This window comes from Scleropages formosus, chromosome 21 (assembly GCF_900964775.1).
Source record: "Scleropages formosus chromosome 21, fSclFor1.1, whole genome shotgun sequence".
NCBI lineage: Eukaryota > Metazoa > Chordata > Actinopteri > Osteoglossiformes > Osteoglossidae > Scleropages > Scleropages formosus.
The window spans coordinates 5450028-5464350 of NC_041826.1; the positions used below are offsets into that span (position 1 = coordinate 5450028).

The following is a 14323-nucleotide window of genomic DNA, read 5'->3' on the forward strand; positions in this document are numbered from 1 at the left end:
ACTGTATCGATTCAGAGTAAATACCTTGCTCACGGGTACCACACAAGGAGGCGGGGTACAAATGTGCCTGGTTCGAGTCCAAGGGCAGCGGCTCTAACCATTACACCACCTGCTGCCCTATGCGACCCGCAACCGAACCAGGGATGGGCGGCCACGTGGAGCTGGACGCCGAACCCTGGACGCATGCCAGGTGGCGCTGTGCTCACCTCCCGGCCAAACAGTTCTCCTCCCCTTTGGTATGTTGGACTCGGTCCCAAATAAGACAGCCAGCTGCACACTTTCACGTCCCCTGCCCCCTTTTCCATCGCCGCGTTTCTCTCCCTCCGTCCCGCTCGTACCAGGGGCCTTCGTGAGCCCCGTCGCGGAGCGCCTTCTTGCTCCCGCCGTGGCCGTCCAGCCGAGGTTCCCGCTCCGCATCCCCGCCGCCCTCGCGCTGTCGGCCGGCTCCCTGTTCCCGTCTCCGAGTCGTCTCCTCCGGAAAGGACCGGCTCTGGGATCTGTACGACGGGAAGCGCGGAGGACTCGTTACCGAAAGCCGAGCCGCGAGGAAAGCGCGAGCGCTCTAATGAAGATCCGGACGTGTTTGGGGGAACGAATTTAGCAGGATATTAAAAACAAATGCTTCGTGACTTGAGAAACGTGCTCGGAAAGAGGGAGCGTGCGGTTCCTGGCGAGAGGCCCGTGAGGACGTTTAAGAAAGCCCTCTTCATCGAGAGCATTAATACGTCGGACCTTGTGCCGGGGAGCTAGTTCGGGAGCTGAATTAATGGCGCGCTTATCAAATCAGCGGTAATGCGGCACTCGCTATTCTGCCGCGTGCCCTTGTTTGAGCGCGGGAATGGTGCGGAGACGTTGGGGAATACATTAGGCTTGTGCGCGTTGGGGTAGAGACCCGCCGTGGAACGAGCGGGGTCGCAATGCGCTCGGAGCCTCTGCGGCAGATGTCGCTCGGTCCGACGGCGGATGCGCGAAACGAATTGACGTCATTCGTCCTCGAGCGCGCCGAGGCGGCGAAAGCAGCGCAGCTCGGGGCCGGAAGGGTTGCGGGTTCGAGGCTCGGTTGGATCCTCGCGCGAGGTCTAGCGGCGAATCTGCGACGGCCGCTGCGGGTGAGATCGCCCGCGTCGAGGTGAACGAGCGGTTTCTGCATGTTTCCTGGTGAAAATCCAAGGAAAGAAAACGGTTCACCCCAGTTGGACGAAGAAGGACGCCCCGGTGTAACGTAGGTGTGCGTGCCACCCTAGTGGACACGGTGCTGCCACTGTCACCGACTCAAAGGCCTTTGACTTCGATAACCCCCTTGGGTCTCCTTGACCCGACCTTTGAACGAGCTTCTCGCGCTCTTGTCCTCTTGGCACAGTCCTTTCGCTGAGCCTTGTTCCCACAGTGAAATACTTCACTCCCTGCGGTACAATTAAAATACGGTAAGAGGTCAAGCGCAGAGACCTTTGCGTTCGTGGTCGCGACGCGAGCAGGGTGGACTGTGTTCTGTACAGACAGCGTTTAAAGCAGACCTTCCAAAAACCGCGTTGAACCAAACCCATACTGGACATCATGAGGGATAACCCCTGGCACCACAAACTGACAAAGTCATGTAGCCAAATGAAAAATGTCCCCCCCCCCAAAAAAATAAGCAGTAAAATGCATATAGAAAAAGCACCGAACTCATATTTACCACCGTTATGAAGTTTTACATATCACCCGTCACTGAATGCGCTGTCTTAAGCTGGAGTCTGTGGGGGAATGGTTGTACCGCGGTTAAAATGGTTGCATTTAAACAAACCTGCACTGTATTTCCTTGCAAATGCATTTTTGCCCATCACGCTTTGCTTCGCTGTTGTCTGCGTGTGTCCGTCTGTCCGTCCGCGTGTTTGCGTGTGTCCGAAAGAAGCGAATGCGGTCGAACGTGACGCCCCCAAACCCCTCACTGTGCCGCCTGTGTCTTCCCCAGGCCGAACTGTAGCCCGACAGCCGCGGAGCCAGCAGAAGTTCTTCGCTATGGACGTAGATGAGGAGGAGAACATGAGTGAGTGCGACCCTCCTGCCTGGTCCCGCACCGAGCCGTCGCCGACCAGGCCCCGACCGCGAAACCACCTCCCCCTCTCGAAAGTCCTCGTCTTCGCCTCAACGGGACACCAGTATACTTTTATTCCCTTCGAGACACGTGTTGCGCATTCCTATCAGCCAGGCTGCGACGAACTCGGCCTTGCCGAATTTTCTCGTAAGATGCGCCGCTTCCCATTTCGGCGGCGGCGTAACTTAGAGCGCTGCGCAATTTCCACGTGAACGTTACGTGAAGGCATCCTGAAAAAAAAAGCGTAAGATACATTCCCCTACGCCCCTCGGGACGCGGTAAAGGGGCGTGCTTCTCTCCTTCCTTTGAATTGCCCTTCGGGTGGATTTGATCCCTTTTCTCTCGGCCAGAGCAGGATGTAGAACTTAATCCTTCATCCAGGAGGGATGAAGACGGTGGCCCTGTGTTTGTCTAAAGAAAGGAGAGAAAAGAATGTGGAGAAAAGGGACAGTGGCTGCGGCCTGACCCCCCACCCCCACCCCCACACGCAGAACATGTGCCGCAACCCATCGAATCTCGGCTCGGGCGAGATCAGGGTACGTCCGCCCCCCTCCCCGTAGGGTCTCTGTGGAAGGAGAAAGCATAGCCTGCACGTTGAAAGAGAAAAGGCTACCGTCTGATGTGTTACTGAGCTCATCCCTTCCTCCCCTCCAATAATTATAACATTCTTCAGTGGCTCATTTTTTTAAGTCGCCTTTAAAGGCCTTCGCAGTGAATCGATAATGTCTCGGAACTTAAACGCGGCGCCGCATTCCATCAGAGCGCCGAACGAAAGTCGCACCTCAGATCTCGTACGGCCGGAGCTGCTGAAAAGCGCATTTCTGTTGAATTGAAATTTATGCATTAAAAGTTGGCTGCCAGCAAGTCTTTTGAGCTTTTAGTGCACTTTGAATTTAAAATGCCATTTTAATGACGAGCACTGGCTTTACCTTGAAGGACGGGGGCAGCGGGAGCCTTGCGTCAGCGCTCAGAAACCCCCCTATCGGTCTTTTTTACACGTAGAATCCTAAAGACGTTGTCCGTGGCGCGAGGCTCCGCAACTTCTGGAAACTCTTGGAAAAAGTTCGGTCCTCGTGACTAATTAAGAGCAGCGGGCCCAGTTCCCACTCTGTTGAGCGTGGAGGAAAAATCTCTTCTCACGTAGGCGTCTTGAGAAATTTGCCGACCGCGCTCGAATTCTGCGCGATCCGTGGACGAGAACAGCGGGAGTCCCGACTGAGGTGCGGGAGACGGGTGTGGCTTTAGTGTAGTCCCTACATAAAAACCTCGCAGGTGCCCGTTCTTTCAGAAAAAGAGGAGCGAGAAAGGCTAGGAAGAGACGTCAAGGAAACGTCTGCTGCGAAGACTCTTACGAAAGGCTCACGGCAAAATAAAAAAAGCTTCTCTGTGAAGAGTTTTATTTTTTTTTTTTAAACAAATCCTAGAGGCACCTCCTGCAATGCTGATCTAAAGGTCTTTGACACCTGACATCTATGTGGGCTCCAGCCGGCCCAGGGCCGCGTTCAGGTGTGGCGCTGTCACATGGCGACACGCACCATCCGCTCTCCGATCTTCTGCCCTCAACTCCCTGAGGCGGCAGAGCACACACACCGCTGGTGAGACCTCATTGCTGGGGTTCAATGGTGGGGGTGCCGATGTGGCTGGTTAAACCTCGGACCTGTTGAGGTCAAGACACGAGCTAAACCTAGGTTCTGGTTTTCTGCTCTTTTAAAGAGGTTTCGGCCCTTAGCGTCACGGCCGTTATGTTTCCGCCTGTTTGAAACACCGATCAGAGTGTAGAAGCGACACGGACCACGGTTTTTCCACCTGCTAACTGATATGCGGTGACCGAAAAAAGGGGGCAGCTGGTAGCATAGTGGTTAGTGCTGTTGCCTTTGGTCCAGTAGGTCACAGGCTTGAATCCCACCTCTAGCTGTAGTACCTCTGAGCAAAGTACTTACTCTCCATTGCTCCAGTAAAAATTACCCCCGCGCTGTCTGAAGCTGCTTGTCCGAAGAGGGGTTGCAGCGAGCCGGAGCCTAACCTGGCAACACGGTGCGTAAGGCTGGAGGGGGAGGGGACACCCCCAGGGTGGGGCACCAGTCCATTGCAAGGCACCCCAAGTAGGATTCGAACCCCAGACCCACCGGAGAGCGGGACCCGGTCAAACCCGGTGCGCCTTTGTGCCCCCTTGGTAAAAATGAGCCACCTTCATAAAAGGAAGAACAATTTTAAGATGCTTTGGAGAAACGCATCAGCTAAATTAATAAATCTGTGCCACCACTTGTAATTTTGCTTCTGCGTTTCCAGTACTACACGATACGGGTCCCTCTCCACCACTCGATATGCACTTCAGGTGCCACGAAATGTATTTTTCCGGGGAAGACCCCTAACCTTAGAGAATCAGGGATGTGGGATTTCAATACAACTTTTCATAGTGAGTCATGTTCCTGTGAGAGTACCTGGAAAATTTAGCACTGCAGCACATAACTCTTATAGTGATTCTTCAAAGGCCGACAAACCCCGGGAACGTCGGGGGCAACTCCTCTCTGATCTGACTCGGAGGGAAGATGAAGTGCGTGTCGTACGCAAGGAAAGAACAAGATCACGTTATGCTCGGCAAGGGTTTTGCTTTTAAGTTACAGCTGGTGCGTCTCGTCATTCCTGGGGTCGAACTCCAGAGGTGAGTCGGGTCAAAAGTTGACTTTTCTACTCCGCGAATCGGCGGCCCCCTTTCCCCAACAAGAAAATCGACGTTGGCATATCTTCTGAGGCCTGGGCCAGATATCGAGGAGACAGTTGTCATCTCTGGACAGGGTATGTAAATATTAATACAGCGGGGACATGCGACAGGGATGATAAGAGTGCGAGGAAGGCATTAAGAAGCTATTTTAATATGCCGAGGATTGCTTTTTTTTTGAGTTTCCCTCTACGAAGGTGAGACTCTTAAGCGCAGCCTTTATCCGAAGCAAAGCTCGGGCGAGGGTACTTTATTTAACAACGCACGAGCATCGTGAGTGTTTGCTGTCAGACATGCTTAACCTTTCCTCGCCATATTTGCATAGCCTCATGATGCAATTTTACCACGAAGAAATGAAAGCCCTGTTATGAACTATTTTACAGTGTGTTTTAAAACACGGAACATTGTGTTTCTCTGTGGATTTAGGATTTTTTTTTTTAAGTTTTATTTTTATTAATGCAAATTCGAATTGAAAGCTTTTTTTTTTTTTTCTCTCTCTCGGTAAACGGCTTCGAAACTTTGAACCCGTCTTCCTGAAAAGCCACATTTGTTTTATGCTAGGGTCTGGCTGTTCCAGAAATATGCTGAGTGTTACAATAAATCATGTATTGGGAATGTAATTAAATATAGTAAAGTTTCTTATATTGCAATTAGGAGTTGAGCTAAAACTGTCAGTATTACTTTGACCTGCTGCACGGAATTAAATTAAAAATGGGGGGGAAAAAAACAATAGCCTATTTATTTTACCGCAACACACACATTTTCAGAACCGCTTGTCCCATACGGGGTCACGGGGAACCGGAGCCTACCCGGTAACGCAGGGCGTAAGGCCGGAGGGGGAAGGGACACACCCAGGACGGGACGCCAGTCCATCGCAAGGCATCCCAAGCGGGACTCGAACCCCAGACCCACCAGAGAGCAGGACTGCGGTCCAACCCACTGCGCCACTGCACCCCCTACCACAAAACACCTACCTCACAAAAACATATTAAAAAGCATGTCAAAGAGGGGCGCAAAGGTGTGCGTTGCACTGAGAACATGCAGCAAAATCCATTTTCCACACTGCCCAGCTCAGCTGTGACCAGATCATCAGATGGGTCTGGTTACCCCCTACACGTTTGTTCCATGTGTGAGGAAAGCAGTAATCCTCCCCAGGCACGGCAGAGCCGGGAAAGGTTTAGACAGCTTCTCGGAGCCCTGGGAAGACTCTAGCAGGTGGAAATGTCAAGGTCACTCGAGGTCTATAGTGTTAGAGGCGAGAAAGGGGCGCGTCACGGCACTGGGTATAATAATGCGTCCCCCCTCTGCAACACCGTCTGTGACTCTTCCTCTCAATGCTTTTGGCCCTTCTTAGCTTCCTCTCACATTTTTCATTCGATTCATTTTTGAATTTGCAATCGCTACATCCAAAACCCATCTGAAATCTAGTGTGTTACACTGAGTTACTCTATATTGCTTTTCTGTGGTTTGCTATACAGTATGTATTAAAATTTTTTGATCAAAAGAACACATTAAGGGTTATTAATGCATATTTGATGTGATATTCTAATTAAGTCATGCTGATATATTATACATATATCTATGAAATGCATAGCACAGTGGAATATATGTCATGCAGCACACTACAGTTTAAAATGTGAACACTGCAGAGATTTTATTCTAGAACTTTGTAGCCCCTGCGTGTCTCTTCTTTAGTCTCTGCGTTCACTAGACTTGTGCTTGTTCCTTCACATACCACCTGTCCTTCCCCAGCATCTTCACACAAACAGGCAGAGGCTGTGGTGTCACTCTACACATTTTTTTATTCTGAAAACCCCCTCTTTGAGACACTGGCTTTGGCACCCTCTGATTTATACAGCTTGCCCGTCTTGTTGAAATACTCATGGCATTACCTCAGTGCCTTCTTTAATTAGGAGCCACTTATAAATATCCCCCTGCACCAAATTCAGTTTCACACACATGCTGCTACCCAGCTATTCACACCATGCATATTATCATTATTTATTTAGCTGATGCCTTGGTCCAAAGTGATGTACAAGAATGGCTTTAAACGAGGTGGCACAATAAAGTTCCTTCATGACAGTCTAGGATGAGATACTCTGTTTCCTCTAACAAAATCAGACTAGCGCAGAAATAACCATTATAAAATTCCATTCATTCTCTATATTGTGCTCATTTGCACAGTGTCGTACTGTATGTCCCATAAAATTAACACAAGGCGATAAAACGTGAAGAGAGCAAACAATGAAGACGGGTCCTAAGGAATTACTGTGCGGTTAGCCATCTGGCAACAAAGGAAAGGAAAACAAAACAACTCCAAGGCCAAGGAACTGGAAGAAGAATAAGTCTCTGTGGTCTAAGTACCAGTAGCTGCCCACCCGTCTTGGAAATTCTAATGTATTTGAACCAGACTTGGCCGCTACAGCTGAGAAGTTATGTTTCGATCGATTGATGCCGAATCAGCATCAGTGGTGGCAGCATCCATAATCCAGTGATTTTTAGGCAAACGGATCCAGTAGACATCAGTGTGTAGTTGCTGGCAAAGGCTTCCAAAATTGCCCCTGTGAAGGCCCACCAAAGATTCCGTGTCACTCCAGGAAGATGGAAAAGGAAGAAAGATGAGTGCGACTCTTAAAGGGATCGGAACGAACATTAAATGTAGATATATCGATAAGAAAATCATTAGGCTTGGAGGTTTCTCAAACATTTGCAAACTAACAGTGAAATACTATGAGGAAACTAGAACAATGTGTTATATTTTGCTCGAGATAAGGACTGAAGCGATAAGTTCTCGGCAGGTGGTGGAAAGTCCGAAGACGAGTAATGTTGAGCGGCAGCTCATTCCACAGTTTGGGAGCAAGAAGAAAGAGTACTAAGAGAAGCCAGGCAGAGCCAGATCGGAGGTTATAACCTGTGGACAGTTGGGTGAAATTAGAGACCGAAGGTAGTGAGGAGTCCGGTCGTGTAGGCACCTGCAAGTAAGCATAATGGTCTTGAATTGCCTGGGGACTGTGATGAGGGAACCAGTGTAAGACCAGAGCAGAGGAGTGCTTGTGTATAATGTGGAACATTATGATTATTCACTAAAAAAGCAGTAGAATTTTGTATGAGTTGGAAAGAGCAGGGGCAGATGCAGGATGGAACAAAAGGAAAACTATCATAATTATGCCTGGAGAAAACAAGGCCCCGGAAAAGGAGCTGGGTAATACAGTCATTGAGGCAGGGGTGGGTTTTGTAAAGATGAAAATGACAGGGCCGAGCCAGTGAAGTTGAGCCATCCAAGAAGAGCTGGAGAGAGACATTTGTCCGTGAGACATGTCCATGAGGACATTTGATATATGATTTGAGATATTGGAAAGAAAGACAAAGAAGGAAAGGAGATTGAACTGACTGGAGGTTTTGTTCTTCTGTCCCATACGCGGTTTAATCCGGAAGAACAAAACCGCCAGTCAGTTGACTCTAACCTTGGAAGCCTATGGTTTTTGATAAGGAAAGGAGATGTAAATTTGCATGAAGAATAATGTGAAGAGCCATGAGAAGCAATGAGTGTACAAAGAGAACAGGAAAGGTCCCAACGCTGATCCCTGAGGTACACCTGTACAGAAGACATGAGGAGAGGAGCGCAAGTTATTCCATGAGACAGAGAAGGACCAGCTAGGAAAGTATAACTTGACCCAGACATACATGTTCAACGACCACTGACCTGCACAAATTGACAAATAGACAGACAAAAACTGTCCTATACATTCATCCGCACACAGAAAATTCACACCGGGGGTATCGACTGCACTTCAATTATTATGGAGTAACTAAGAGAAAGACTTCCCCTACTTGAAGGTCAACACCCGAACGGAGTATGCAGTCGCCTGGTGATTGAGTGTCTTTGAGAAGTAATGGGGTCAAGGGGTTTGAAGTGGAGCAATTTCACTCAAACGCATCCCTTGGAGACCTGCAGCTGCATTGTTTGGATGACCGGCAACGTGTAACACAACGGATCTCCCCTGTTCGTACACTGCAGCGACATTAACATTTCTGCGAAACCCGTGTAATTCATAGATGCGGGTTTGTTGCATAATTAAGTTAGCCTCCAACTAGCTGGACATCATTTATGACATGGGGCCTAATTTAGGGAGACTGCAGCTTTTTGGTAGAGACGTGAAGGTGAAGTGTAACTGACGCACAAGGTTAAGGGTGGGTGGGCTGCCAGTCGTACGGGGGGGCTGCCAGGTTGGGGAAGTGTTCAGCTCTGTAAATCAAAGACCTTTTCATAATTTTCAGAACTGTTTTTGTGATGTGTGTCTCCCTTTTTCCCCTGTATCTTTTGTCCTCCACCCCCCCCGAAGCTTCCTGTGTCTCCTCTTCAAGCTCCGCCCCCCCCCCCGGTGTCCCATGCCGCCCTTTTCACGCCAGATTCTCTCTCTCCCCAAGCGCCGAAAGGAGTAACCTATCGAGCTTTTGCTGGAGGATGTTATAAATGAAAATTTAGTCAACGTTCCATCAGCTTTGTGAACGGGACCTAGTGATGTGTGTTCCTTCAGACGGCGCTTCCCACACTTCTCCATTCTGTAGACCCAACGTGGACCTGATATAGGAGTCCTCCTTACAGCCACACGCAGAGTAGAAGTACGCGGCACAGTGGAAGCGATGGCCTTTTTTGGGCTCCTGGTCTTTCTTCACTTTGAATTGCCCTTCAAGCGGATCCGCTCCCCCCTCCAGACCCGGTCAGCCGCTCCTCGAGTCCCAGCAAACCCGTTTCCCTGACCGAGGAGCCTCAGGCTATAGCGCTCGCCGAAATGACCGCAGCCTCCCCCTCGTACAATACAAACTTTTCCAATTTCCTAATCCCACGCTTATTGCACTTATTGCTGCGCTTTGTCCCGTTTTGTACAAATAACGCTTTCTTTTAAGAATAAAGAGTGCTTTGAAATGAACTAAACTTTTAAAAATTTATTTAAAGCCATCTGATTGGTTTCAAAGAACTTTATAGCCTTTGATTGCTTCATATTTGTGCATTTTTGATTTTAATCTCGCTGAGATCAAAACTTACATTTCTTGTCCTTTAATGGCAGAGAATTAAAAATATTCTATCCCTCTTTCGATCAGTATATTTGTGTTTATTCCTGTGGAGTGCACTTAATGAAATTAACCGTGCATTGTATTTTTGTAGGTAATTCTAGATTGCCCGTTTGATTTCGCATTATGTAACGATGTAATGATTTCAGTATGACATTGTGTATAAAATGTGTTTTATGTATTGATGTATCCATGATCTCCCCCAGTGCCCCCATATCAAACAAGGAACACACATCACTTGTTCGGTTACAAAGAGAGATAAAGGAATCTATAAATTTTACATTTACAAGATCCTGCAACGAAGGCGTTGTAAGTTACTCTTTCTGGGCACCGCAGGTTCGTGCAGCACCGACGTAAAGGAAAACCGCAACCTGGACAACGTCTCCTCCAAGGAGGGGGCAGGCGAGGGCACCCCGCTCCCAAACGGCAGCGGTGGGGGCGGCCGGAAGCGGCCGCTCGAGGAGGGCAATAATGGGCATGCGCACTCCAAGTTCAGGCCCAAGAAGCGCAAGAAAACGCCGGGGCCCGTGCTGCCCAAGAACGCGCTGATGCAGTTGAATGAGATCAAGCCGGGCCTGCAGTACAAGCTGCTCTCGCAGACGGGCCCCGTGCACGCGCCCGTCTTCGTCATGACCGTCGAGGTTAACGGGCAGCTCTTCGAGGGCTCCGGCCCCACCAAGAAGAAGGCCAAGCTGAGCGCGGCCGAGAAGGCGCTGCGCTCCTTCGTGCAGTTCCCCAATGCTTCCGAGGCTCATCTGGCCATGGGCCGCACGCTTAGCGTCAACACCGACTTCACCTCCGACCAGGCCGACTTTCCGGACATGCTCTTCAATGGCTTCGAGACGCCCGCCCCCCCCGAGGAGCCCTTCTACTTGGCCTCCAACGGCAACGGCTCCTTCGGCTCGCTGGGGGAGTACCCCCTGCCCGCGGCGACGGGCACCGGCAGCCTGGCGCAGTCGCCGCTGCCCCCGCCCTCCGCCTTCTCCTCGCCCTCCGGCGGCAAGAACCCGGTCATGATTCTCAACGAGCTACGGCCGGGTCTCAAGTACGAGTTTGTGTCGGAGAGCGGCGAGAGCCACGCCAAGAATTTCGTCATGGCCGTGACGGTGGACTCGCAGACCTTCGAGGGCTCCGGCCGCAACAAGAAGCTGGCCAAGGCGCGTGCTGCGCAGGCGGCCCTCTCCACGCTCTTCAACATGCAGCTAGACCAGACGCCCTCCCGCCAGCCCATCCCCCGAGAGGGCCTGCAACTGCACCTGCCCCAGGTAAAGCCCGCCCGCGCACGCGCTCACGCACAACTCCACGGCTAGACGCGTTCCAACAGCTGGAGCTGGTTCCGGTAGTGCGACAGACCAAAAAAAAAAGTCCTACTTCTGAAAGTAGGGCAACTGAATGTTGCATTATGGGTTTTCATCTGATTAACTCCTACAGTTTTTCTTTTTTTTTTTTCTTTTTCCTTTTTCCAAAGAATGTTGCTTTTTAGGATTTTTTTCTTTTTTTCTGTTTGGGATGAAATGAAATATTTATATATGCCTGCTTATTTGCGGGCAGAGAAGCTGTTCTTGGCCCGAGGAGACTGAGAGTTTGAGAATTCCTCATATATTGTTTGATGGAAGGATCTTTAAACAATTTCTAGATTCGGAGTTTTAAGTGCAAGACACGGAACCAGATTTTATTTTTCTAATTTAGTTGAAATTGTCCACCCAGAGGCAATTCAGAATAAGGACAATAATATTACTTGAAAGCTTGAAACTGATATTTCACTTTTAATTATAAATATAAGGTTTTCTCTAATATCCTCCGGTAAATTAAAGTGCGTTATTACTTATTCTATCCTTCTGTAGTTTTTAGAATTTATGGTTCTATTCTTTTTTCTATTTTTTTTTTGTTTGTTTTTCGAAGCTACGGCATTGGGTACAGTCATGATGATGAGCGTATTCATGAAAAGCAAGCTGTGTGAACACATTCGGAAATATAGATTCAATACTACCTTCAGCACAAAAGTCATTATTAAGTGATTGTCGTCTCAAGAAATCGGAATAAAACCCTAGACTAGGGGCGTTGGGGGTGCGGCGCCGCAGTGGACTTGGCCTGTGCCTATTCTCTGGTGGGTCTGGGGTTCGAGTCCCGCTTGGGGTGCCTTGCGATGGAAAGGTGTCCTGTCCTGGGTGTGTCCCCTCCCCCTTCAGCCCTATGCCCTGCGTTGCTGGGTTAGGCTCCAGTTCGCTGCAATCTTGCTCGGGACAAGCGGCTTGTGTGACTGTGGACCCACGTTCATCCTGTTGAGTCCTTGGCCCCTCGGTGTGTGACGACTTCTTGCTTTTACTGTGCAACCGTCACCAGTCAATCTGACTTTCCCGCAAAATTGATATGAGCATCTGAGGTTGACATAAAGCTGGGACGCGTAAACTAGCCAGGAGCGAAAGCACTGAACTCATCCTATTGCCAGTGAGACATCTATTTACACATCTCTTAATCCTGCCCCCATAATCCCTGTTCCAGATAAGAGCTGGTCAAAGTAAACCGCGGCCTTAATTAACATCGCCTCCCGAACGTTGTTGAAACAAGACAATCGATGTTACGGGAAGTGCCTCCCGGCAGCTCGTCCTTGAACAAAGCGGCGTCTGTCAACACGAGGGAGGCTCTGTTGGGAAGCGGTGCGCTGTGGCCGGGTCCCTTCCCTCGACGCCAGATTCGCCCGCCACCGTTGCAGAAGAGCGCTCTCCACCGGTCGGCCACACGCAACCCCATTCCTGCCCTTCAATGAGGGTTGGGCACCAATATTCAGTGTTTATCGTTATTGATATTCCAGCCCAGAGGGGGGGCGCGGTGGTGCAGTGGTGCAGCGGGTTGGACCGGGTCCTGCTCTCCGGTGGGTCTGGGGTTCGAGCCCCGCTTGGGGTGCCTTGCGATGGACTGGCGTCCCGTCCTGGGTGTGTCCCCTCCCCCTCCGGCCTTATGCCCTGAGCTGCCGGGTTAGACTCCGGCTCCCCGCGACCCCATATGGGACGAGCGGTTCAGACGATGCGTGTGTGTATTCCAGCCCAACAAAAGCATTGTTTTCTGTATTACTGTCGAGACAAAAAGAAGAAAACTGTACAAAAAGTGAGGGTGTTTGTTGGAAATTTTACAAAACCAGGCTTAAGAAAGACGGCGGTCTGCAATCACGCGGCCAAAACTCCGAAAGGTGATCCACACTTTCAGATCAAAATAGAATAGAAAATACTTTGCCGTTTTTATCAAACGCAAGAAGGGAAGTTTCCAACGTAAGCGGCTTTCGTGCCGAGGTATTTCCGTGTATTTCCGGGAAGCGGCGCGTGATCGGGAGGAGTGTTTTTGCAGCAGGCGGTTCAGCGAAACGAGAGAGGTGTCGCATCGGAAGTCGATGTGCTTTTTTTTTTCTTTTTCCTGAAGAAAAATGCTGATTAGGCATTTGTGATGGAGTGGAAACACATTCATTGGTTCAGCAGAAGTGTAACAGCACAAACTTGTTCAGTTTGAGCTTCACTCTCAGTGTCAGTAGTCAGTATTTAATCAAATGTGTTGTGCGTAGGACTTACGTTATTGACAGCGTTAAAACACTGCATCGTTTCGCTGGTACCGATACTGTACCGTTTCGCTAAACTCTTAACGGTGTCCAACCCTATCCGTCGTCCTGTCTCGGGAGCTCTGTGTGGGGTGGGCTGTCCGCCGTGCGCATGGCTCTGCCGTTCCGGTGTTCCGTGTGCTGACACAACCGATACGCCATGTAAAGTTCGCTCACTCACTCACTCACTGACTCATTCACTCACTGAGTCACACACTCACTCAGTCAGTCACTCACTCAGTCATTGACTCATTCACTCACTCACTGAGTCACTCATTCACTCACTGACTCACTCACTGACTCACTCACTCACTCACTGAGTCACACACTCACTCACTCACTCGCTGAGTCACACACTCACTCAGTCAGTCACTCATTCACTCACTGACTCACTCACTCACTCACTGAGTCACACACTCACTCACTCACTCACTGAGTCACACACTCACTCAGTCAGTCACTCACTCACTGACTCACTCACTCACTCACTGAGTCACTCATTCACTCACTGACTCACTCACTCACTCACTGAGTCACTCATTCACTCACTGACTCACTGAGTCACACACTCACTCAGTCAGTCACTCACTCACTGACTCACTCACTCACTCACTCACTGACTCACTCACTGAGTCACTCATTCACTCACTGACTCACTCACTCACTCACTGAGTCACTCATTCACTCACTGACTCACTGAGTCACACACTCACTCAGTCAGTCACTCACTCACTGACTCACTCACTCACTCACTCACTGACTCACTCACTCATTCACTCACTCACTCACTGAGTCACACACTCACTCACTGAGTCACTCATTCACTCACTGACTCACTCACTCACTCACTGAGTCACTCATTCACTCACTG

At 49.8% G+C, this 14323-nt stretch overlaps 1 protein-coding gene across 6 annotated transcripts in view; it reads left to right on the forward strand.

The window, feature by feature from the left end:
- LOC108924285 (double-stranded RNA-specific editase 1-like) overlaps positions 1-14323 on the forward strand; it is a 108305-nt gene that overhangs the window by 78961 nt on the left and 15021 nt on the right. For all 6 annotated transcript variants that reach the window (XM_029247158.1, XM_029247159.1, XM_029247161.1 and 3 more), the window contains 2 exons: positions 1952-2026; positions 10203-11131. In XM_029247158.1, coding sequence (XP_029102991.1) covers positions 1999-2026; positions 10203-11131 — 957 coding nt within the window. In that variant the 5' untranslated portion in view covers positions 1952-1998. The remainder of the gene's footprint in view (positions 1-1951; positions 2027-10202; positions 11132-14323) is intronic.